Raw genomic sequence first — 23279 nt, 5'->3', positions numbered from 1 at the left:
TGCACCAAAGCGTGCTTTGCAGAGAGATCTTATCAAAATTCTAAAAGCTGTCATCAAGTTCCCTTCACCACCCCCGAGTATATCTTTAAAAAAAAAAAACAATAATTCACCCCATTCCAGAGTCATATTTCGCAACGCTCAGTCTTTGAATGAACTTTGGCAACCTCAATAACCGCCGTTACTCACATTCACACGATGCTGTAGCATGTGATGTGAACACGCACAGGCTCACTGACTAGTCACAAAGACGAGCCCAACAAGCTTAAAATCCGACGATACTTGTATTTTCTTTTCTTTTCTTTACAAGAGACAACACAGTGACTTATATTGATTTTATTTATTTGCATGACCACACAGTGTTTAAAATGCACAACCTGCATGTCACAAATGTTGCGATATCAGATTATCACCTGCAAATTTCTGGGTGGTAACGAAAGCGAAAGTAGATCTTCATTTTTCCCAATCCAATCTAACCTTACTGTTCAACACACTTCCACCTTCGCCATAGCCGCCTGTTTGCGAGAAACGTACTCTCGGACCGGGAAAAGCCGAACAAACATCAAAATCATGACCAGCAAAAATGAATTTACTGACCTATCCGATTTGGTTTTCAAATATTCGAGAACTTCTTTGTATTTTCCCGTGTCTTTCCTGGGTCAATTAACAGATTTCCTCATACTCCCAGGTCTGGAAGGCTCCTATAACATTAACCTATTGCAGCCAGAATTACTGTAAAAATCCGTAACTTATACGAGACGATATGATGACGAGTACAGTTCCTTTGCCTAGGAATTTCGGTAGCCCTACGCTTTTGCACTTTTTTATGGATGGAGATGATAATGATGGGGGAGCAAGTACGGAACTGTCAGCAAGTACAAATTTCTGTAAAAATCAGTGCTTCCATCAGCTGAAGCTGAAAAGTAAGAAAAATTCTGCCAGGGGCCGCGGAGGCCCCCAGCAGGGTCCCAGAAATAGAAATTTAGTGCTTTTAGAGGGTTGAAAATGGCATTTGGGAGCCTGTTTGAAGAGATTGCCAACAACCTATACTACCTATTTTTTCACCAACATTTTGTCTTGTTTGATTTCTTCACCAACATATCTTTCCATTGCTTGCAATGTTTAAAAGCAGGTTCATCTTCCATTGCTACTATAATCTCTCTCTCTCTCCCTCTCTCTCTCATTCACTCACTCACTCACACACACACACACACACACACACACACACACACAAAGCATGAAATCACACTGAAACTTACCCTGTCAATGTCTCGTATAACAGCAGTCTGGCACACAGTGCCAATGTGGATTGTTGTCTGAAAGCCAACAGTGATGCTTTTGTTGTGGAAGAGGACGTACACATCTGCCTCGAACCTCAGACAACTGTACAGAGGAGACTGTGGACTCACCAGCACCATGCCCTAAAAATAGACCAGCAGTAACTTAAACAACAACCAGTTAATCCGTTCACTACCAGGCCCAGAAATGAGTACTGGGGCAGGTCTCGAAGTAGAAGCACATTCTTGGGTTCTATAAATCCCAGTTAATTGGAATAAAAATTCATTGCAGGCTACTTTTTTGTTAGAATTAAGAAGTTAAGTAATGTTGTTTTCCCCTCTCGACTGACAGCCCAATGACCACAATACTCTCAACCCCACAAAATAAGCAACAGTGAGCAGATGCCTTGCCCTTCATACTCCCAAACTCACTTTCATATTTCCCTCAGCCACTCATATTTGGTAGATATTTATAATGGAAAACTAATTATACCTACCTCTATCTCTAGTTATTTCATCATTTCAAAAACGATATCTAAGTGTGCAAACATACCAGTAGTAAGTAAAGGCTGACCACATGCTTAGATTGTCTTCTATCAACAAGAACCTATGGCTATGTTACAAAAGTAGTCAATTGAAATTAATCTAAAATGATTAGGCATGGTGTTGGGACAACAAATTGTCCGTAAAAGTTTTAAACAAATTTATTTATTTTCAATGCATTAAATCTAATAGAAATAAAGTTTCCTGTGGAGTTACTACTGGAGGGCAATTGGGGGAGTTAGAGGTGGAATGTAGTGGTGGTGATTTGGGGGGGATAATGGGTTGAGAAGGGGGATGAGGGGTTGGGAATGGGTGGGATGATGAGGGAGGTGGAGAGGAGGGGGAAAGGGAAGGAGGGGATGATGGAGGGAGGTGGGAGAGGGAGACTTATGTAAGGCAGTAATTCGTATCTATTTATCGTTCAACCAGAGAGCCCGTGACAGTCTTGGGCCAGGCAGTCCGTATCTTTTATCCTCACTATAATTTACAGAGCAACCTTCATTAATTTTAAAGAGGTATATTTTATATCAAGTATATAAAGTATAACGACAGAGGAGGAGAAAAAGCAGTGGTTTAAGACATCCAAGAGGAAGAGAGTATTACCTTCCGCACAGCTTCCCGCTCTATATCTTGTAGCGCCACACATGCTGCCTGTCCTGCCTGTATCAACCGACATGGTAGTCTGTTCCTGTGCACAGTTTTGACCTTGACCTTGCGGTAACTGCCATCATCAGATGGGCCAAGCATCAGTTGATCCCCCTCCCTGATTGAGCCTCTATGAAAAAGAATACTATAAATAATCAAATTCAATGCTACCACACATTTTTCAAGAGGTTCAAAGTGACTGAAGAGAGGAAAAAATATTTAATCTGAGTACCATTTATTAAAATGATGGCACAAGGCACAGCATTAACAAGCCATTTCCCACTGGCAATCATCAGGGATGACTAGGGAATGATCTGCAGCCTTCCTCCACAAAGGTGGAACAAGGTTTTTCTCAAGTTTCTTAATCCATTAACCTCCCTCTGAAAACAGTCACACCAAAACTCTCATGCAGTGAGCTGGATGCAGTATTGTAGGAAGACCAACCTCTGAATGATACCTCCAGCCACGGTGCCCACATCAGGTATGGAAAAGAGTTCATCTATTTGGAATTCCGTCATGTCCTGAGCTAGCTTTTCCCGCTCACAATGAGGGGTCACTGGAGGCAGTATGTTCAAGAACTGTTTCACTAGGTCAAGGTCCTTTCCTGTGACACATGACACTGTGAAGATTGGTGTGATCCTGCGAAGACAGAGAATAGAGGAGGAAATTACAAGGAAGACAGAAGAAAGAAAATACAGGTATTTGAGAACTTGGATGAATCACAGGCAAAGCACAAGTTGAGAACACTAGCTTCAACTGAAAGGCCAATCTTTTCCCATCACATTGGTGTGTAAGAAATCTGTGCTTTCCTGATCAACGGAAACACATCCTCACCCCCCATCTCCACCCTTTCTTTATATCTTGCGCATGCGCTCCAGATGGAAAAGTGCATGTGAGCAGGGAGAAGTGTCGACTTTGTCTCAACTCAAATGCCTGCCACTTTTCTCCCAAATTCTTTTTACAAATAAAAGGATATCTATTTTTATTTGTGTTTTAGTTTTATTGTCTTTCCCCTTTCGAAATACAGTATTCTTTTGTTACACTGGTAGCAATTACTAAATAATGTTTTGAGAAAACAACAATAGGGTCTTTGATAGGATCGTTGTGCTCAGCCCTACTGGCGAAAAGATTTGTGCCGGGTAGGTTACAAACCACTTGACCATGAGAAACGGAAATGTTTGTAGTATTAATTGACCATGAAAGAGGGGTAATCATCACACGCTTTCCTTTGATAGTAAAAAGAATAATGACGTCGATGGGATTCACAAACCGGCTACATGCAGAAAGGCAAATTTTACAGGAGGGACAAAAAACTGATTATTGTTAAAACGCGCAGCACAATCTTTCATATTTTTATACAAACGGTTAAGTCATAAGTGTTGGGACCAAATACTACTTGATTTTTCTTAAATACCACAACCGATAGTTTTGTTTCGCAAGTAGCCGGTTATAATCACAAAAAATGTGCAGCACAATGCAGGTGGCCGGTTCTCTGCATGTGGCCAGTTCCCGCAGGACGCTTCCCCACACAGTCGTGGCACGAGGCTGCATGTAGCCGGTTTGTTGCAGCTGTGTACCACTGTTCGCCGTCATAATAAGTATAGGCCGAGATCTATGTGGACGACGGCGAGTTATAGTATTTAAACTAATAGATCTGTCTTAATGAAAGCTAGTTCAAACTGGGTTTGAATCTTAACCTGGTCGATTTTTACACAAAATGCTTTAGATTAGAATGACAAGTTCAGTGCTTTGACTGGCCTTTTGTCAGTAAATTAATTAACCCTGGTTACTGGGATGTGTGGGTTCAAACTTTGTTACCTGTCGATTCATGGTGGAAATTTTAATGAATTTAATTTAACATCCTAGCAGCTCTCTCGCCTAGTATATTTACATTAGGTGACCAGTACTAGGAGAAGTCGTCGACCCGGTGTCTGAAGGCCAATACATGAACTTAAACAAGTGCAATGGTTAAGGTTCAACGCCTTATCAACACTATTAGGTTATTCAAGAGAATAGGAGGGGGGGGGGACTATATCTACCTGAGATGAAATTTTGCTGTACTTCGTGAAATATCCCAATGTGCCAGGTCATCAATTGTTCGACTAGAATTGTTGATAAGAAGACATCTCAAACAAAACCCCAAACCAAAACAAATTAAGTTGTTTAAAAAGCCAGGACAAGACTTTTTTGAGTATTTGTCTGAGAAACCTCCACTTTTGTCCGATATCCCCAAAAGGCAGGGCCTTGGTATGGCAAACGTTGGTCTCGGGGCTCTAATCTAGATCGGGAGGTCAAGGGTTCGATTTTCGGCTGAATTATTATAACATTTAAAACTTGGTCCCTTTACATCTTATTGTCTGGAGCGTGATTGAAAAAATATAGTAACCAGTATCGTTTGATTGCTCATAGATGGGCTCATTTCTTCCTGTGAACTATCTTTCATCATTTCTCACACTTGAGTTCCTACATTATAATAAACAATGAAACAGTGTAAGCTACATAGATGATAAAAATCACATTTCAATTCAATGATTGTGAGTCTCTACTTTCCCTGTGAGCATTGTTCGGTGCTAGTCAGTTGACAGAGCGTGGTAAAATTGATGGTAGTCAACTGGTATGACCTCTTACTCTTACGCCCTTTGGAGATGTTAGTATTTGTCCGTTTTTCATTTTCCTGGAGCTATTGTAGACAGGCGTTAGGTCAACCAGCTCCCACTTTGCTTGGTTAGATCTCTTGGGAGAATTTGGTGGGGCTCACCTCCGTGACTCAACATGATACACCTCCTGTCCGTCACCGAAGAGTCCCCAACTCTCCTGCTGGGTTGGAAATGGTCGGACATGCTCTTGTAATCCTGAAAGTCATTGGTGTTGCAGATATTTCACATGGTATGGATGGGGTTTGAGCGTGATGACTGTTTTATCATTATGGACATACTGGGCTGACACATAGGTAGGGGAGTTTTCAACCTCCTCTCGATATAATTGAGCTCGGAAACCCACTTCCGTTTGTAAGATGCTCCTTTTCTGGTATTCTTTGTTCAATTTGAACCCTGTTTCTAGCACAAAAAGAAGCAGCTTTGCCGAAGTCGAATATCGGTTTGGTATGTCCAATCATCACCGTATAAGAGTTACTTTTGGCAGCCATGATTCCTTTCAAAAAGTTGATTATGTACGTTGCAAATTCGTTCTGTCTCAGCCCACCACATGGTTCTCAGCAATGTTGTAGAACGTAAAATGATGCACCAATATTTTAATCTTGTAATACAGAAAAGACGCATTGCTTCCTAGTGCCAAAGGAACAGCTGGCACGTCCATTCAACACCAGAGTGTTTTTCATCTTCACCTAAGGATTTGATGGCTATTTCCTTGTTGGCTGTGGCTTTCTGTTTGTTTCTTCATACTTTCAATGTTTCAACCAAGCCAGTTCACGCACGTTGCCACAATAATCACGTAAACATCGCAACAATACTTACGAGGATAGAACAAAGCCAAGTTGAGCTCGTCGAAAATTTGCACCACCAGAGGGAGCATTGCTCCATTTCTGTATACTCTGAAGTGTAGAACCATTACACGTCAGCGAAACTTTGGAAAGGGGCCTCAAGGTACAGCTTAGTTGAGCCATACAGTAATGTAATGATAGTCGTAATAACTTGTTGAAGAATCCCTCAACACTGAGGATACATCGGCCACACGTGCATTCATGTTTGACTACTCGTTCATCGCCCAGTTCCTAACACATCATGTTCCAAAGTCCGATGGTTGACATAATAAAGAACTGTCAGCAAACTTTCTCCGCAAACTGTCAGCTACGTTGTTGAAAATACCTGAATGCACTTTATTTTCTGAACCTTTGGTCTCTTCAGACCGGCTTGATCCAGACGCACAAAACTCTTCTCCCGATCACATCGTCTATTTTTAATGAATTACAAATGTACGCTTCTGTACCCATGTGAGTCTCCATAATGCTTTTAAAAAATCTGTCTCTTTCCTTATATAACTGAATTCGTCACAATTGTATCTATTATTCTGACCAGAGTATCGTTTTGGATTTGTTGAGCTATTTTAGCTTTTGTTATTCCAGCCTTTTGGTCTCATTTTGTCTCCAGTTGTGCTAGTCAATCTGTTACTTTCGAGAAGGCAGTCCCCCCACAAGGATTAATTTTACCATTTCCTTCTTCCATTCCTCTTCTACCCACCTCCCTGCCGCACTTGTAAATAATCTTGTCGCAAGAATCCATTCCTTCTGCTTACATCACACATCATACATGCATTCCACCGCCTTCCAATTCTATGTCCATTAGTTCCCTTGTGATTGCTGCCTACAGCTGTAGGGATCTCTGGCAATAGTATAAAGAAAAATCTCAAACTCAGGGTCATTCTTAAGAAGACCAATGACACTTTCTGAAAGTGAAAAGTTCAAAACACCAGGGTGAAGCAGAGTCGATAGTGACAGCCATGGGCAATATCGTGGCTCCATGATAGAGGTGAATCGTGGATAATTTGCTGGAGAGCACTTGCCATCGTCCGCAGTCTTCTCCAACGTCTTTGCCAGACTCAGCTTTACCTGGCATCTTCCTCGAGATAGGGAATCCATCATGTATCCTCAGCCAGACTCATGTCAAAATGTCAAGAAAGTGGTATTTGAAAAGGATTAGCATTAATTATTATAGAAGAACAGCATTAACGTGGATGAACTATTCTGTAAACCTGACAAAGATAGCCATTTCATATTTCGGGAGTTTTTTTCTCTCTTTCGATGACTTGTTCTTGGTCCTTTCTTTATCAATCGTGAATCATAGATGACGCCGGCGGAGGTTTTACTACTTCTGCTGCTACTGATGTTGCTTCAAACTGCCAGTACAAGAACTACTTCTGCAGCTACTACTGCTGCTGCTGCAGCTGATGATGATGATGGTACTACTACTGCTATTACAGCTGCTCTGCAGCAGCTAACACTAGAGTGTGCTATTATAATACAACAATTAATGTAGGCGAAGAAGATTAAGAAGAAGAAGAGGAAGAAGAAGAAGAGGTGGACGGGGAGGGGGAGGAGGAGGAGGAGGAGGAGGAGGAGGAAAAAAAAGAAGAAGAAGAAGAAGAAGAAGTAGAACAAGAAGAAGAAGAAGAAGAAGAAGAGAGAGAGAGCTTGTTGTAAAGGTGCGGGCCCATAATGTGGCTGGAACTCTATTGATCTTTCATGTTCTTATGTCTCATCTAGATGCATAAATTAATTGACAAATGTAATCTAGTAAATCGAATCTCACAAATGCTTTATATTACAAGTCACTTCATTGTTGACTATAATATTATTTATCTCGATGAACACTGATAACTGTTTACAATTCTCTCTAGTTCAAGAGAAAAAAACCATACGGAACGGTCGGGGTGAGGCGCGGCGGGGAAGCATGTAGCCAGTTTTTTAAGGCACGTATCAACGCGTGTCGCGACAGTCTGGTGAAACCGATGCGGCTATGAACATGGCCTGTTTGGTGATCCCATTTTTCCATCAGCTGCAGTTGTCCGTTTTGGAAAGTCTCAATTAAAACATATTTCTAGTTTTTTTTTCAAACCTAATATTTATTGGGGACACGTATTAGGCTATTTACTATTCATTAAGCAAATAAAAAGATTTTTGAAATTTTTGCATGTAGCCGGTTTGTGAATCCCATCGACGATAAGCTGCGTCAACAAGCAAATGAGAACTGGAAACAACAAAAATCGCTAATTAACCAATTGAAAAGAAAAAAATTATTGAGTATGGTATATCAATGGAAAGGCTTACCTTTTTCCTACACACTGATGTACAAATTACATATATACTGTGTGTGTGTGTGTGTGTGTGTGTGTGTGTGTGTGTGTGTGTGTGTGTGTGTGTGTGTGTGTGTGTGTGTGACACGACACGGTGGAGTCATGCGCTCCTCAATTTGGGGGCATACAGAGTTATTGGTATCATCTTAAAAAGCCTGTCCATTTGCCTTGCTTTTGATGAAAAACATACATCCATTTATCTTGGATACCAGTCAAGATATTGGCGATTGAAGGAGGTGATTCTTTCTCCTACACTGCATACTTCACATTGATCCTTCCGACATACATGCAACAAGTTGCGCTTTTTGATTATCTCTCTAAAGTCATCTGGGAAAAAGTGTGACTCTTTCTGTTTTCTTTGGTACTCTATATAAAGGCCTTTGAGGCTTTGAAAGTATTAGTCAGGAAAGATTTGCCTGTATCCTGTCTCTAATAATGGGATAGCAATTTCGTCAAGTTTGTTGAAGAATTTATATTATTTATAACAAAATTGCTTGTCCTCTTCTGCTCTCTGGTAATTTGACAATCGTTGAGCTCCCATCTCCAAGTCATGTGAACAGTCTTTGCAACAGTCATGAATAACCACTGTGTGAGGGCAGTTGTATGCAAACTCAAAAAGGAGAAGAGATAAGGACGATAGATGTTTGATAGGAAAGAAGGAGCAAACCACACCAGAGCACCCCCCAACCACCCACTGTCAACTTAGATGTGTAATTGGGCGCTTTTAAGCACAAGGGGGCTATCCCGAGAAATGGTGTTTTGAGAAAATCAGAGGCAAAATTATTGCCCCTTATTCAGTTTCTTTAAAAGACAAGGAGAGTTTTCTCTATCACCTAACAAATATACACACCAATGAAACCAAACTTCTCCTACAGGTAGAGCAATGTCCACTTTTGGTGAAAACCCCCCGAAATCTTGGTTAGCCCGCTTGTCCTAAAAGCGACCAATTTACCAATAAAAGTTATAAAAGTGAAGAAACATATATATTTATTTATTAATTAATTTACTTATTTATTGTAACTACTAAACACAAAAGCGCCAGATAGGGCTAAAAAACAAAACAAAAACAATCCATTTCCCCTAAAAAAAATACAACCCGAAGAACAAAGAGACAAAAAACAAAACAAACAAAACCAGCAACAAAAAAAACAAAAACCAACCTACCCTCTCCCCCAAAAAATCCATTTTAATTAGCCCAACGGCAGTCTTAAGCCTCTAACCACCTCTGTCTGGAACCTCAAAAGAGACTGGTTTGTTTTCTTCATTTGTCATCAGTCCTGCCTATGAAGACTACTTGTCTCAGACGGCCTCACACAGGTTCAACTGTAGTTTGTGCATTTGGCTGAATATTGTTTTTGCATTTGCTGTTCTTATATTAAATTTCTTTTTCACTTCTGCCATGGTCTGTGAGTTTTTCCCCCTAGATATTTGAATAGGTGTACTTATTTGATTCTCTCTCCATTAATGGTAATGTCTGTTGTTTTTTCAGTAGATTTTTGGGTGAAAATATTTAGCTTTAATAGCCAGTCTTTAGTCCAAATAAGCCTCTTTTTCTTTATTTTACTAAACAGCAGCACAAACAGTGCAAGCAAATCGCTGTCGTTGCAAAGCGACATGGCAGCTTTATGACGAGGAATCTCCCCCACCAAAAGAAAACAAGATGATATATTGGAATCTGTAAACGGACTACACAGATAGTTTGATAAAATGAATAGTTCTCACATACGACAAATCTGACTCAGTATATCATTGCATGTGACCAGGGCTTTAGTCTTTATATGTCACAACATTGTCACCGACTGCATGAAGACATAATAAATGATTGTGTGACTGTTCAAAGTGCCGCTTTTTGCTTGTTTTGCCTGCTGTGATACATTTTGTACGTTTTGAATGAATTTGAACCTTGATACTTGATAACATTTTTATTTATTGTCTGATTTTAATGATTTAAATGATACATTTCATCATTTCTTCAGTTCTTTCTGAACCATACATTCAAACACTGAAATGTTTCTTTGAGCTACCAACATAACACTACAATTCAATGAGCTGAGATTATAGCTATGTAGATTAAAAAAACTAATTCATCACACTGAATTAAAATCCTGACATTAGAAGATTCTGAACTCACTGCCGGGACTCCAAATTGCTGGCAGCTGTGATTGCATCATCAGGATTCTTTATGCGGATTGGCACACGTTTGACACCAGGACTTTTGAGAATCTGCTCCAGCTGGGACAGTGTGCGTTCCAGGACTGCTAGTCGACACATGTCCACTTTAGTGACCACCACGAACACCGGTACATCCAAAGCCAGTGCATAACCTAAATGTTCTTTGGTAGTTCCCACTGTCAAAAGAAGCAGGACTTAACTTAATTTAAGGTAGGCTTTACAAACAGGAAAGTGAGATCCTCATCTACTTGTGTAGTGCATATCATCAGCAACTTGTTTAAAGGTTCTAAAACTCAAATATTAAAAGAATAAATTATTGCAGCTTCTTAATCTGTGGTATTAGCCACATGTGCTCTGGAAAAAAAATCAAATCTTAATCTAAATGTTGAAAAAAGTAAGCCTACCGAACAAATAACACTATAAACCCAAAATCTGTCATGTTCACAATAGAAACTTTGGTCAATTTTGTTATATCTTGCTATGGTCGCTTACTTTAACTTTCTCTGTTTTCTTATACCACAAGGTGTCAAGGGGAGATGCAATTGTAGGATGTGGGCCAGGTATGTCACTGTTTGGATAATGTTGTTCTTTTGGGAGGTCTCTTTGACTCTGTCGATCCATCTTTTTCTTTTTCCTTCCTTTTGCCTTGAAACCATTGAAACACACGTTGTAGGCCTTGGAGGTTAGCTGCTGTTGCCTCATTCTCATCAATTGTCCAAACCAACTTATTTGTTTTTTCTAGACGTATTTTGCGCCACATTCAACACCTACTTAATGTCTGATGTCTTTGTTTCTTTGTTGTCTAAGACAGTTAAGAATCCAGATCTGGCTCTGGTAGCAGAGTTTGTAAAAAAAAGATTAATCTGATGAATTGATTCTTTGTCTCCAATGAGATGTTTTGATAGGATAGGATGGGTGCTTGTTGATATGTTACCAAAATGAAACGTTAGTAAAAGAAATGTCACGATTCAGTGGAATCAGGCGCTTGTCAATTTCTGGGCACATGGAGTTATTAGTTTCATTTTAAAGCATGTATATTTGTCTTGCTTTCGAAAAAAAAATACCTGTCTATCATGAATAGAAGTCAAGGTATTTGCGATTGAAGGAGGTTGGAGTCGTCTAGTGTAAGAGGGAAAATTAGCGGGAAAATGGCCGCCAAATTTCGGTGACTTCCAAAGCTTGAGTGTCCTTGAAAACTGAAAGTTTACATTTTTTATGCCTTTGGTCAATGTTTTTCAAGTAACCTGCACACAGAAATGTAGTTTTTAAATGGACATAAAAGGTTAAGCCCCCCCCCCCCCCCCCAAAAAAAGGCCCAAAAAAACATTCAAGAAGAATTGCCCAAGAGCCGGAAAAAGGTCAATTTCTCTGATTTCATTATTTTGACGAGCGCCTGATTTCACCAGGATGCCTCCAAATGCCAATTTATGAAATCCTCAGAAATGGAATAAAGACAATATTTACACATAATAGTAATTCAGTAAAGAAGCCATGGAAGCACATCACACCAAACTGCCTACCAACTGCCCACCACAGATCACTGGCCCACAGAAAACTGTCAAAGCATAAAATAAGAAACCATTACCTATTCCATTGTTAGCACTGACGACCAACATGGCAAAATCTGGGCAGTTGCCAGTGAGTCCAAATATTGTGGTTTTGAGGTACTTGTGATGACCTGCAAGGTCAATCAAGGTTATCAATTTGCTTGACTTTTCACAAATCTCCTCCACACTGCGACAGGCACTGTAGTTAACCACCTGAAAAAGACGAGTTTAAGTTTAGACTAGTGCTAAGAAATTTTTTTAACACAATCATAAAAAGGTAAGAAAAAGCTAAACAATTTTATATTCATGTACAAGAAAGTTGTTGGACTAACTAATGGCAGCTTGCAACCCTCAACAGATGAACAACAAGAATGAAATACACCAAAAGCTGGTAAGGAAAGAAGAACATTTCCAAAGTTAAAGGTAATATCCCCTGGCACAAAATTCATGAAACACACATGAATGTACATGCACGCACACCTGGCCCCATGGAAAATTGCATTTTTTAAATAGAAAAATGGTTTAAAAATTGCAAGGTACACTGCCTAAAAATGACAAAAAATTGCAACCTTCCCACCCCAGGCACATTAAAATGAGCTTAAAATTTTCAGTTTAAAAAACATGACAATTAGAGTAGCATAAAAGCAGAATAGCCTTTTAACAAATCATGATGCACAATACAAATTTTATTAACAACATTTACTAGTAACAAAAAACAAGTACGTTAACAATAAGTTATCGACCAAATATAATATAATACCACGTGACACAAAAAAACTGGAGGTCCCCGTGATTTCCCTTCCTTTCTCTTTTTATGTTTATCTGTTGACATGTGGTTATCCATGCTGGACTTTCGTTGGTGGTCCAACACACTATTGCACCATCAACAATACAGCAGTCTCTTGTCTGCTGACAAACGCATCGTTTGGAAATTGCCTATGATGATCGGTCACTGTCGCTTACGTGCCTGTCTTTGACTTTGACGGAGTTACAAATTTGTCCATGGCTGGATCTAGATCTATGTCTCAGTTTCAGAACTGCGTTTGAGGCACTTGCCGTTTCTTTGGTCAAGTCGTGTTGTATTCCGGCCTGAATTTCCAGTTATAGTATTTAGAGTACTGCCTAGTAGGCTAGAGCTGGCTGGGCCAATACCACGATTTACGTATCGACTCTGTACTCGCGCAATTTCGTATTAAAAATTCTGTAAAAATTAAAGCGTTGATGTATTTTTGCCTAAAATTGCAATAAATTGCAAAAATTGCGGGTTTATCGCGGAACTTGACGAAAAACGTGATTTCCTAGTGGGCCAGACACACACACATACAAGGAGAAAGAAAAAAATGTACAGAAGCAAGGGCCCAGGCAGGCAGGCAAGAAGGCAGGTAGGCAGACAGACAGACATGCCCTACCCTATTACTAAAGTACAAGATGAACAAGTCTGATGGGAGAAAGTGAATTACAACTTTAAAAAATACACTAACACACACACAATGATTTATGGACAAATCAATAGGTTGAAACTCCTTTCACTTCTGATCTGTAATAAAGAAAGATACAGAAGGTCATTTTTACTATCATCTATCAAAATGCTTCCATCTTAACCATCTTGTATAAGTATACTTACGACCTTAGAGCATGCATCAAAATAACATTGAGTGTGTATCTAGCTTACGATTATTATTGTTTATATTGCTGCTCATTTATATTATGCATGTGATTGTAAGCCTACTTATGTGTGCATGTGTGTGCACGTGTGTGCGTGTGTGTGTTTGTGTTTGTGTTTGTGTGTGTGTGTGTGTGTGTGTGTGTGTGTGTGTGTGTGTGTGTGTGTGTACACGTGGTGTGTGTGTGTGTGTGTGTGTGTGTGTGTGTGTGTGTGTGTGTGTGTGTGTGTGTGTGTGTGTGTGTTTCAAAATACATCTGTGTTTCCTTTGGTAAGTACGTGAGAATGTCTCAATCTCTCCTTTCAGGCCAAGATTCCTATTTGACAAAGTGGCTCAACCTGCCACGATATGTAACAACCCATTCCCGATAGCCTTGTTTCACAATAAACCAACTTGGTTGGGGGTGACCTTAAAAGTTAAACAAATAATTTTTTTAACAAACTGAAGCTATGTTATTGTTCAAACTTTACACCATTAAAAAGAGAGAACAGCAGCTTTATCTTTACATATTTCTTGACCATAGAATTACACTGATCAAAGTTAGGGCAATCTGAAACCTCTGCAAGACTAGGAGAAAATCTAAAAAGCTCTTTCTTGAAAGAATGATTCTGGCAGTAAGCCATTTCATCATGAAAGTAAGAGATGAAATTACCTCACCAATCCAACCCATCTCTCCCTATCTTTCTTTCTTTCACACCCAAGTTCCTCTTTCTCTCTTTTTTCACATTCTGCGACTTTTTCTCGATCCCTTTTCATCGCTCTTTGACTTTCTCCTCTCTTCAATGCTTCATACCTCCTCCCCGGGGGCTCTCGCGATCTATCTAAGGTTAAGGTGTTGGCCTCTCATTCAAAAGTCCCGGGTTCGAATCCGGGTAGCGACGAAAAAAATTTCTGCTCTAAAATGTCTCTTTTCCTGCTCTCTATTAATGTCCTGTCGTCTGCTTTCGTCTCCTCTTTCTGCCCCCTCCCCCCTCACCTCCTTTGCCCCCTCCTCTGGGCTTCTGACTCTTTCTGCCACCTTTCTACTTGTACTCCTTGGCTCCTTCTTACTGCTGTCTTTCAGCCCCACCCCTGATCTTCTAGTAGGAAAGAACTACACCTAGCCTTCTTGAACAAGGGCGAAAAATCTCGGAGGGTTCGTGTGCAAATTGTGCACGTTAAAGATCCTTTGGTGGTCTAAAATCGATAAGAGTAGGCTTTGGCCCCCACCCAGGCAAAATTCAAAATTTCCTACCAACTGAAAAAAGTTTAATGAGTCCTGCGCGCTCATATGACCTTATGCAGTTGCGAACGCCGTAAAACACTTATTGTTATTGTTATTGTTATTGTTTCAGGAAGCAACATCCCTGCACTCCGGACATGTCCATTGATGCTCCGTTGCTCTCTCCAAAATGTTGCACATCTGGTTGAACGTTTTTCTGTTCTTTCCTGCAAGGATGCCAGATTTTCCGCTTCCTTTTTTTATTCCCAAAAGCATCATCCTCTCCACGGCAGTACTGGCCTCTGCCTCCCTATCTTCCTCCTCAATCAGCTGGCGAGAGAGACATTTCAGGATCTCGACCCTATCTGGTTGAACCGTATTGTCAACTAAGGTGGCCTCACCAGCCAATCTGTCGGCTTTTTCATTTCCCCTAACACCTGCATGGCCAGGGCAGAAAATCCATGTGAGCGATCGTATAGGCGTTGGTTCGATAGCTTGAATCCATTCTGTTCTCAAGAAACCTTTTTCGATCCTTCTGAGGGTACACATGGAATCAGTGACAAGAACAGCATGGGTTGTGTGGGGGCGATCTTGGGTCATCCAATCAAGTGCTTTCGTGATGACTTCAATTTCCATTCGCATACTTGACTTGATGTAGCCCTGCTGCAGGCTCCAGATGCACTGTGTATGATTTTATTGTTGGCGAATGCAACAAATCTCCATCCACTTCTCTGGCTATCTCTTTTCACTGAACCATCTGTATAAATTATAGGATCCCCTGCTTTTGAGTTTGTGTCAACAATCTCGTTGATATCGCTCTCGTTGATGGCAGCCGCAACATTTCTTCTGTCTCTACCCATGCTTATTTTGACCTTGGTGAGGTCCCTGTATTCTCCGGCCACCTGTTCCCATTCTTCGCCTAGTGGTAGGCTCTCAGGTACACAGATTGTTCTCAGGGAATCCTCTGCTTCCGCCATCCAAGATTTTCCTCTCTTGATTCTGACTCTCCTGTAGTCATGAAGTGCTTTGTGAAGTGGATGATCCTTCTTGCCCCTTACATTGAGATACATCTTTGCCTGAGCTATCCTATGGCGTACTCTGATGCCACTTAAACCTAGCAAGTAGCGCATGCACAATATTGGAGTGTCCTTGGTGCAGCCCAGAACTGCTCTCATTGCCTCATTCTGCATTCGATCTAGCTTTGCGATCTGTGTGTCGGACAGCGTGAGACAGCCCAATCCGTAATCAATGACAGACAGGACGACCAGCTGCAACATCAGGAAGAGCACTCTTTGCGGAATCAGAGCGGCCGCCATGGTCTTGATTGCACCAACACCTCGTTTGGCCTTTGTTACCACATGATTCACATGCTTGTTGAAGGATAACGACCTGTCGAAGACGATTCCCAGATACTTCAGCTCTGACTGTCTGTAGATAATCTCATAGTTGCAAGTGATTGGTGGAGTTATGTCTTGGACAATCCTGTTGTTGAGGGAACACCAAAGTACCTGCGCCTTTGAAGGACTGATGACTGCTTCATTTTGGTCGCACCATTTTACTACTGAGTGAAGTCTTTTCTCCATGTTCCTTGCCATCTGAAGTCTGTCATCTCCGTGCTTGTATGCCATTATGTCATCCGCAAAGCTCAGGACACGTCCAGATTCTTTCTGATGCATCGTTACCTGTGCAGTGTACACATTGAAAAGCACAGGAGAGAGGGGGGATCTTTGGGGCAGTCCAGGAGCAATTGATACCGGATCTGAAGTCCATTCACCCTGTCTCAGGGCCATTTTTCTCTCCACCAGGGCTACTGCTACCCATCTCACCAACCATATGTCTACATCAAATTCCAGGAGGCGGTCGATCAAACGTCTATAGCTGACTCGGTTGTAAGCATCCTCAAGGTCAAGTACCGTCACAACTGTTTCCTTCCGCTGCTGAAAGCCTTCATAGATGTCGTACACCATGACAGCCACATTCACTGAGGTTTCTCGATGGGGTCTATAACTGCCAAGCTCATTTGGCAACAGGGACTTCCTCTCTAAGTGTGCCGATATTTGTCCGGCAACTATCTTTTCCAGAATTTTCCCATAGGTGTTCTGCATGGCTATCATCCTGTAACCACTGAGAGCCGAGTGGTCTTTTCCTGGTTTGGGGATTGGTATTAACCAGCTGTGCAACCATTCTTCAGGGATTTCACCAGTGCCAATGCTTTTGTTGAAGTCTTTTGTTATTCCTTCAATCATCTCATCATCTGCCTCTTTCATGTGGCAATATCTTACACCATCCGGCCCTCCAGCACTGTCTTTGGCATGTTTTATCGTTCTGGAAACCTCTTCTGTAGATATCACATCCTCGTAATTTGCATACATTTCTGGTGTCAGCACTCTAGAAATATCTCTTTCAACTTCCTTTCTTGAGTCAATATTTCCCTGGTGTGTTTGATGGATGAATCGGTCCAAGAAAGCCCTACCTTTCTCCTCATCAGTTTGGAGTGTCTTTCCTGACTCGTCCTTCACATTCACGGTGGTTTTTGAGTGACCCTGTCCACACATCTTCTTTCGCAGTTTCCAGAACGTTGAGAGTGCCTTCTCAGCTGCAATGTTTTTTACAAACTCTTCCCACTTTGCTGTTTTGGCCAGCTCTTTAGCTGCCTCCCTTTCTTCCTCAGTGACAAAGGGGTTCTTTCTCTTTCTTTGCCAGTCCTTAACAGCATTCCTCTTCTCTTTCCACAGGCGGCTGCGTAACATTAGATCTTGAGGGTTTTCTGTTCCAGACCTTCTTTCTCAGGCCTCCCAAGACCGAGGTGTCTGGTTTGTACTTAAACACCCTCTTGACCTTTTGTCTCACTGTCTTTCCACCCTTTGATATAAAAACTGAGCATGGCAGGTGGTCGCTACCGTGATCTGCCAGTACACTCCATTGTGTAAAAGCTTCGCCACCTGTTTTGATCAGGGCCAGATCTATATTGGAGTCCTGTTCACCAGTTCTTTGAGATAGTCTTGTCATGGTGGAAATGTTGAGGATGTGGAGATCACTTTCAATCAATTTGCTGTCCAAAGCCTTTCCCTGACCATTTTCGTTGACATTGCCCCAGGCCAAGCTTCTGGCATTAAAGTCCCCAAGGATCGGGACAACATCTCCAAGATCGCACAGCTCATGGAGGAACTCCCAGTAATCTTCCTTGACAAGTTTTCCACCTCCGGCATAGAGATTGACAATGACCCATGACCTGTTGCGGATCGTTAGCTCGAGTGCTTGTAGCTCCCTGTCCTCCTTGTCCCAAGCAGAGACGTCTCTTACACGGTGCTGGATACCATTCCTAACAAGTGTGGCCAGTCCATGATGAGTCCGGCTCATTGGGTCGATGTACGACGTGTACCCAGGACATGATAAGGTTTTAGCATTGGTCTCCTGCAGAAAAAAGAGGTCAAAGTCATAGGCGAGCCTTTCCAGCTCTCTTCCTCTTTTCCTACCACTGCGGCAATTCCAATAGCCAATGCAGACGTTAAAACCAAAAAATACCCCACCCTCCCAATCTCTCTCTCTGTTTTTCGCAACTTCGCAAATTGTTTATCTCCATTTACACAAACAGCTCACTTTTTTTTAGAAGCAAGTTCCACTTGATTTGCCACAAAAATTCAGGGTATCTGGGAATAATGACTATCAAGCTTGACGATGCAGTCACCCAGCGTCTACCCTAATTTTCCACTATTTTCAAGCTTGAATGTTGAATGACACAACCGCGGAGCACTACTTCCAATTATTCTTGATTTTAGTAGTTTTAGCATCAATTTCTTTCACCGGTGCCTCTTTCACGCTCCCATGGAATGCTAACACTGACAATTTTTCTAGATCTAAACAAATTTGAAAAAAGTTTCTTTTTTTTTTTCAATATTTTCTTTCCAAAGTCACAATTCGATTTACTTGATCAATGTACAAATTTTCCAGCCTCCACAAAGATCCTAGGATATACAAAAAGAATGAGCGAAAGAAAGGAGAAAATTGGCACCTAAACAAAAGTTCACTATTGTGACTAGCCAGTTTTTGATCAATCTGCTGGTCACTTTGTACTGCTGACAACCCCCAATAAATGCAAAGAGCCACAATGGCCTAGTGCATGAAATGCGCAATTTGGCAGATTTCTATAACATAAACTTATTGCCAAGAATAAATTACCATAAAAATCAGGAACTTATCTATATCCACGACAATATGAAGGCAAGTACAGATCCTTTGTTACAGAATATCAGTAGCCCTGTGCTATAGCACATTTTTATGGACTGAAATGACAATGATGGGGGAGCAGGTACGGAACTTTCAGAAAGTACTGATTTCTGAAAAATACCGAAGATTGGAAGAACTGGATACCAATAACTTCATAAGCCCAAATATTGATGAGTGTTTAATTCCACTGCATCGTGACACATACCATTATGTGGGAAAATGCTTGAGAAAAGGCAGACCAAGCATGTTAAGATTATGAACCTGTACATTTTTGGAAAGTAAAATGTAAATAGGAAACAGAGCTTAACAGTGAAGGAGTTGAAATGATTGGCGATGGATAAACAAGCTCAAATAAAGGTTGACTGAATCAGCCACAACATCAGAAAACTTATTGGCCATTGACACTCGGCGGGTTAAATAAAGGATGCTTGGCAGCTTCCCAGTGTCTTGTCTTGTCCTTCCCACTCACATACTGTGTGCAGCAGGTGGCGACAGAGTGGGTAAATACAATATGCTGTGAGACATATATTGACAATGCTAGGCTACTGTAAGTGAAAAATATAGGAAATGGGGACAGTCAGCCAAGGGGTATGATGAAACAGCACAAAATTTGTTCCTGTTAACTACATATACTGGAATTTTTTATTGTGTTATGGGAACATGCAATGCATAGTGGAAAGAAGGGAAGAATAGGGATTGGAAATCTTTTTGTATAACCAGGAATTTCAAGTAAATAGGTTTGCATTACACAGAATCCGTAAGTGCAAATTCAACATAGTACAAGGTGCTTTTTGTGGTAAAGAACATCCACAAAAATATTTAGGACAAGTCAATCCACAAAAATATCTAAGACAACTTAATTAGTTTAACACCAAATGTATTTGCTTACTTCCCATATTGAACCACACAAGAGCAAAAGGGAAGTCTATTTCAACATTTCTATGATTAGACCTGCATGTGAGCCTCAACCAGATTGTCTGAAAACCCCCCCCCCCCCCCCCCCACAAGAGCTTTTGTGGGTGTCATATAAGGAAGGACTTCTGAGTAACGAGTGACCACCCCAACAAACACTATAAAGAAGAGACCTAATCCTAACCCTACCCCTAGGCCTACCCCCAAAAAAGAACCTGCAACGGGCCTCAGGTAAAAAGGCCAGCACAAGTCCAAAATAAAATAAAAAATTTTAATTAAAAAAACCACACTCCAAAACAAACAAGGAGCATAGATCTAGATCTAGGCCTACATCTACATAGCTATATTAATAGGGTTTGATACAATAACACAATAGAATTGGAATATGAATCCTCCATATAGATCTAGTAATCTAAATAAATCTAGATCTAGATCTTGTAGAACAAGTGAATAGGAATGAATAGTTCTACAAGAACTAGAAATCCACATCCGATTCCGAACAGAGGGACTCAGCTGAGTCTAGATCTAGATCTAGATTCTATAAATAAATAATTCACGCACCTGATGAAATGCTTTTTACCAACATTAATATTACAGCACAACCTATGATAGGGTTTGACACAATAGAATTGGAATATGAATCCTCCAATAAGGTCTATAATGATCTAAATCTATATAAATCTAGATCTAGAATCTATTAGAACAAGTAAGTCGGACATGAATGAATCCACACGATCTGAACAATTGAATTAGTCAACAAACGAAATTCAAAATGGCCGCTCGAGCACGAAACTGAAAGTAAATAATTTAGGTCGTCGTCCTTTTACGTATTCGCATTTCTACTCAGGTTCCGACAATTATGTCGGAAACGCCGACGTCGGCAGTCGGCACGAAAACGAAAGTGCCGACAAAGCCGACGGGAGAAAAAGGGGGCGCTGGCAAGCCTCGCACTATGCACATTGACTGATACAGGTGGGCCTAGCGATAACATAGGCTGGCTCACGGGTCGGGTCGCGATTGTCGGATTTCAGACGATTGTCGGCAAACATGCAGGTCTATATGATCCATCATAGAACTGAAATTATCCTCTCAACCTACCTGTCCACTGCCATCAAAACCAAGAATCTCATAACTGATACTAGAAGTCCTTCCAGACTGGATCTCATGAAGGTGACGGAACAGATTCAATCGAGCACGACCTCTTCCATTGTCAAGTTCTCCTTGAGTCAAAACACCAAGAAGAGTGCTTTTTCCTACATCAACATTGCCCAGCACTGCCAACTTCAAGTCGATGAACTAAAAAAAATATGGAAAGGTTATTTGTTTCAACACATTATTGAAGAAAAAACAGCAACTATAAAGGTGACTATTACGAAAGATGGATAATCTTTTGACATTTCAATGTCAACCACGATGTTGACAGACACAATTTTTTTAATTGGTACTTAGTCTACATGCAGGCCTTTCAAAACAACAAAGAACCAAGCTAACCTGAATTTATCTTTCAAACAAAGATGCAAGCTAACCCCAACCCTAAACTGCCTATCAACAAAGACCCAAGCTAGCTATATGGTAATCCTAACCCTGACCCTTCTAGTAATCAAAGGAACAAAGCCTACCCAAACCTTTCTACTTAACAAAGAACTAAGCTAACCGTGAAATTTCTAGTAAACCAAGAACCAAGGTAACCCTAACCCTCACCTTTCTAGTCTCATATTACTAATTTTAAAAAGACAACTTTAATCTTTCTACCATGCAAAGAACCATGCTAACCCTAACCTTTTTCATCAACAAAGAACCATGCTATCTGATTACCTGTTGATCATCCGGCACTTTGCGCACCAATACTTCTAGCGCTCGGCGCGTGATGCTGCTATCGATGTCATCTTCAATAACTTTTTCACGAAGGATTTCCAGAGAGGCCCCAAGCCTAGTAACAATTACAGGCAAAAGATTTTCATATTACATTTCAGAGTTTTCTACATCAAGACATAGAATCCGTCAAATGGTTAATTTCTGTGATTCTGAATGTGCAAGTGCAGGAAATATACTAGCGATCAAAAGAAAAGTTCCACTTTTTTATTGTGTAAAGAATCTAGTCTTTCGAATCCTCATGTTTTTCTTTCCTTTTGAGTAATATAAAATACTCTAAAAAGTATGTCAAGTTAGGAAAATATCATTTTCGGGTTTAAATTAGTGTTCCTACAAATTGGCTCCCCCCCCCCCCTCACCCGACCATGTGCCAGATTTTTTTCAGCTCTTCATAATAAAAGTTTAAATCTTTGTTATTTAAAAAAGACCCACCATAATATTTAATCATTGTCATCAAAGCACGATGGTGGGTTAAACTCAACATCAGAGAAATCAAGCAATCGACAGTCTCCATGCATTTCTATTGTTGCCAGGACATTTCATGTCAACTGACTGAAAAACTAATGTTGAACGTCCTGGCAACAACAGGAAAGAGCAAAGCATGCCGACGGCTCAATTTCTCAGATATTGAATTAAACTTAAACCTACTATCTTTCTTGGGTGACAATGATCAAATGTTATTGAGGGTTTTTTTTTATACACAAAGACGTATACTTCATTTAAAAAAACAAAGAATAGAAAAAAATCCACCACATGTTTGGGGAAAAAGTCAATTTATATTTTTCAAGGTTGGGTCTGTGAACACTAATCGAAGCACAAAAATGTTATTTATAAAATGACCTATTTTTTTTACTACTTTGTATTATTCACATGAAATAAAAAGTGTAAACACTCAAATAGATTTTATACACAGTCAAAGAGTGGTACCATTTTTTCATTGCGATTATTTGTTAAAAATAAAAAGCATGTAATCAACATATCATTTCTGCTGTCAGCAAAATGACAAAATAAAAGATCACACAGATATGACCATACTGATGCGATACTCAAGGCTGTAACATTTAATGAAGATGGCATTAATATGTGTATATGGCCTAAGAAAACACTCTGTGGACTTCACTTTATGCAAACCAGGGAAAAATCAGGGCCTCTTTTCATGTGTAAATGCTGAGGTCACAACACAGAAAATAAAAATATTATTTAGATATCGTCGGCGGAGAATTCTAACCGTCCAACTCCGATTTCGTAAATTTTGCAGGAGAGACAAAAAACTGAATTCAAAGGCTCCTATGGGGATTTACTATCTTTAAATGCGCTAGACTGGAATACATGACTCTACTTTTAAGTATTTAAAACAAAATTGCCGAAATTTTATTATTTTAAGTGCTAAACCAGAGTTATACGGATAGACCGC

At 40.4% G+C, this 23279-nt stretch overlaps 1 protein-coding gene across 1 annotated transcript in view; it reads right to left on the bottom strand.

Annotated features, from left to right (window-relative positions):
• LOC101846504 (GTP-binding protein 2) overlaps positions 1 to 23279 on the bottom strand; it is a 33890-nt gene that overhangs the window by 1333 nt on the left and 9278 nt on the right. Inside the window, exons 5-11 of the mRNA XM_005098983.3 lie at positions 21809 to 21923; positions 21092 to 21289; positions 12028 to 12202; positions 10402 to 10618; positions 2907 to 3101; positions 2421 to 2592; positions 1257 to 1418 (exon numbers count right to left, since the gene is read on the bottom strand). Coding sequence (XP_005099040.1) covers positions 1257 to 1418; positions 2421 to 2592; positions 2907 to 3101; positions 10402 to 10618; positions 12028 to 12202; positions 21092 to 21289; positions 21809 to 21923 — 1234 coding nt within the window. The remainder of the gene's footprint in view (positions 1 to 1256; positions 1419 to 2420; positions 2593 to 2906; positions 3102 to 10401; positions 10619 to 12027; positions 12203 to 21091; positions 21290 to 21808; positions 21924 to 23279) is intronic.

This window comes from Aplysia californica, unplaced genomic scaffold (genome assembly GCF_000002075.1).
Source record: "Aplysia californica isolate F4 #8 unplaced genomic scaffold, AplCal3.0 scaffold00199, whole genome shotgun sequence".
Lineage (NCBI taxonomy): Eukaryota > Metazoa > Mollusca > Gastropoda > Aplysiida > Aplysiidae > Aplysia > Aplysia californica.
This window is presented reverse-complemented; position numbering and strand designations above follow the sequence as displayed.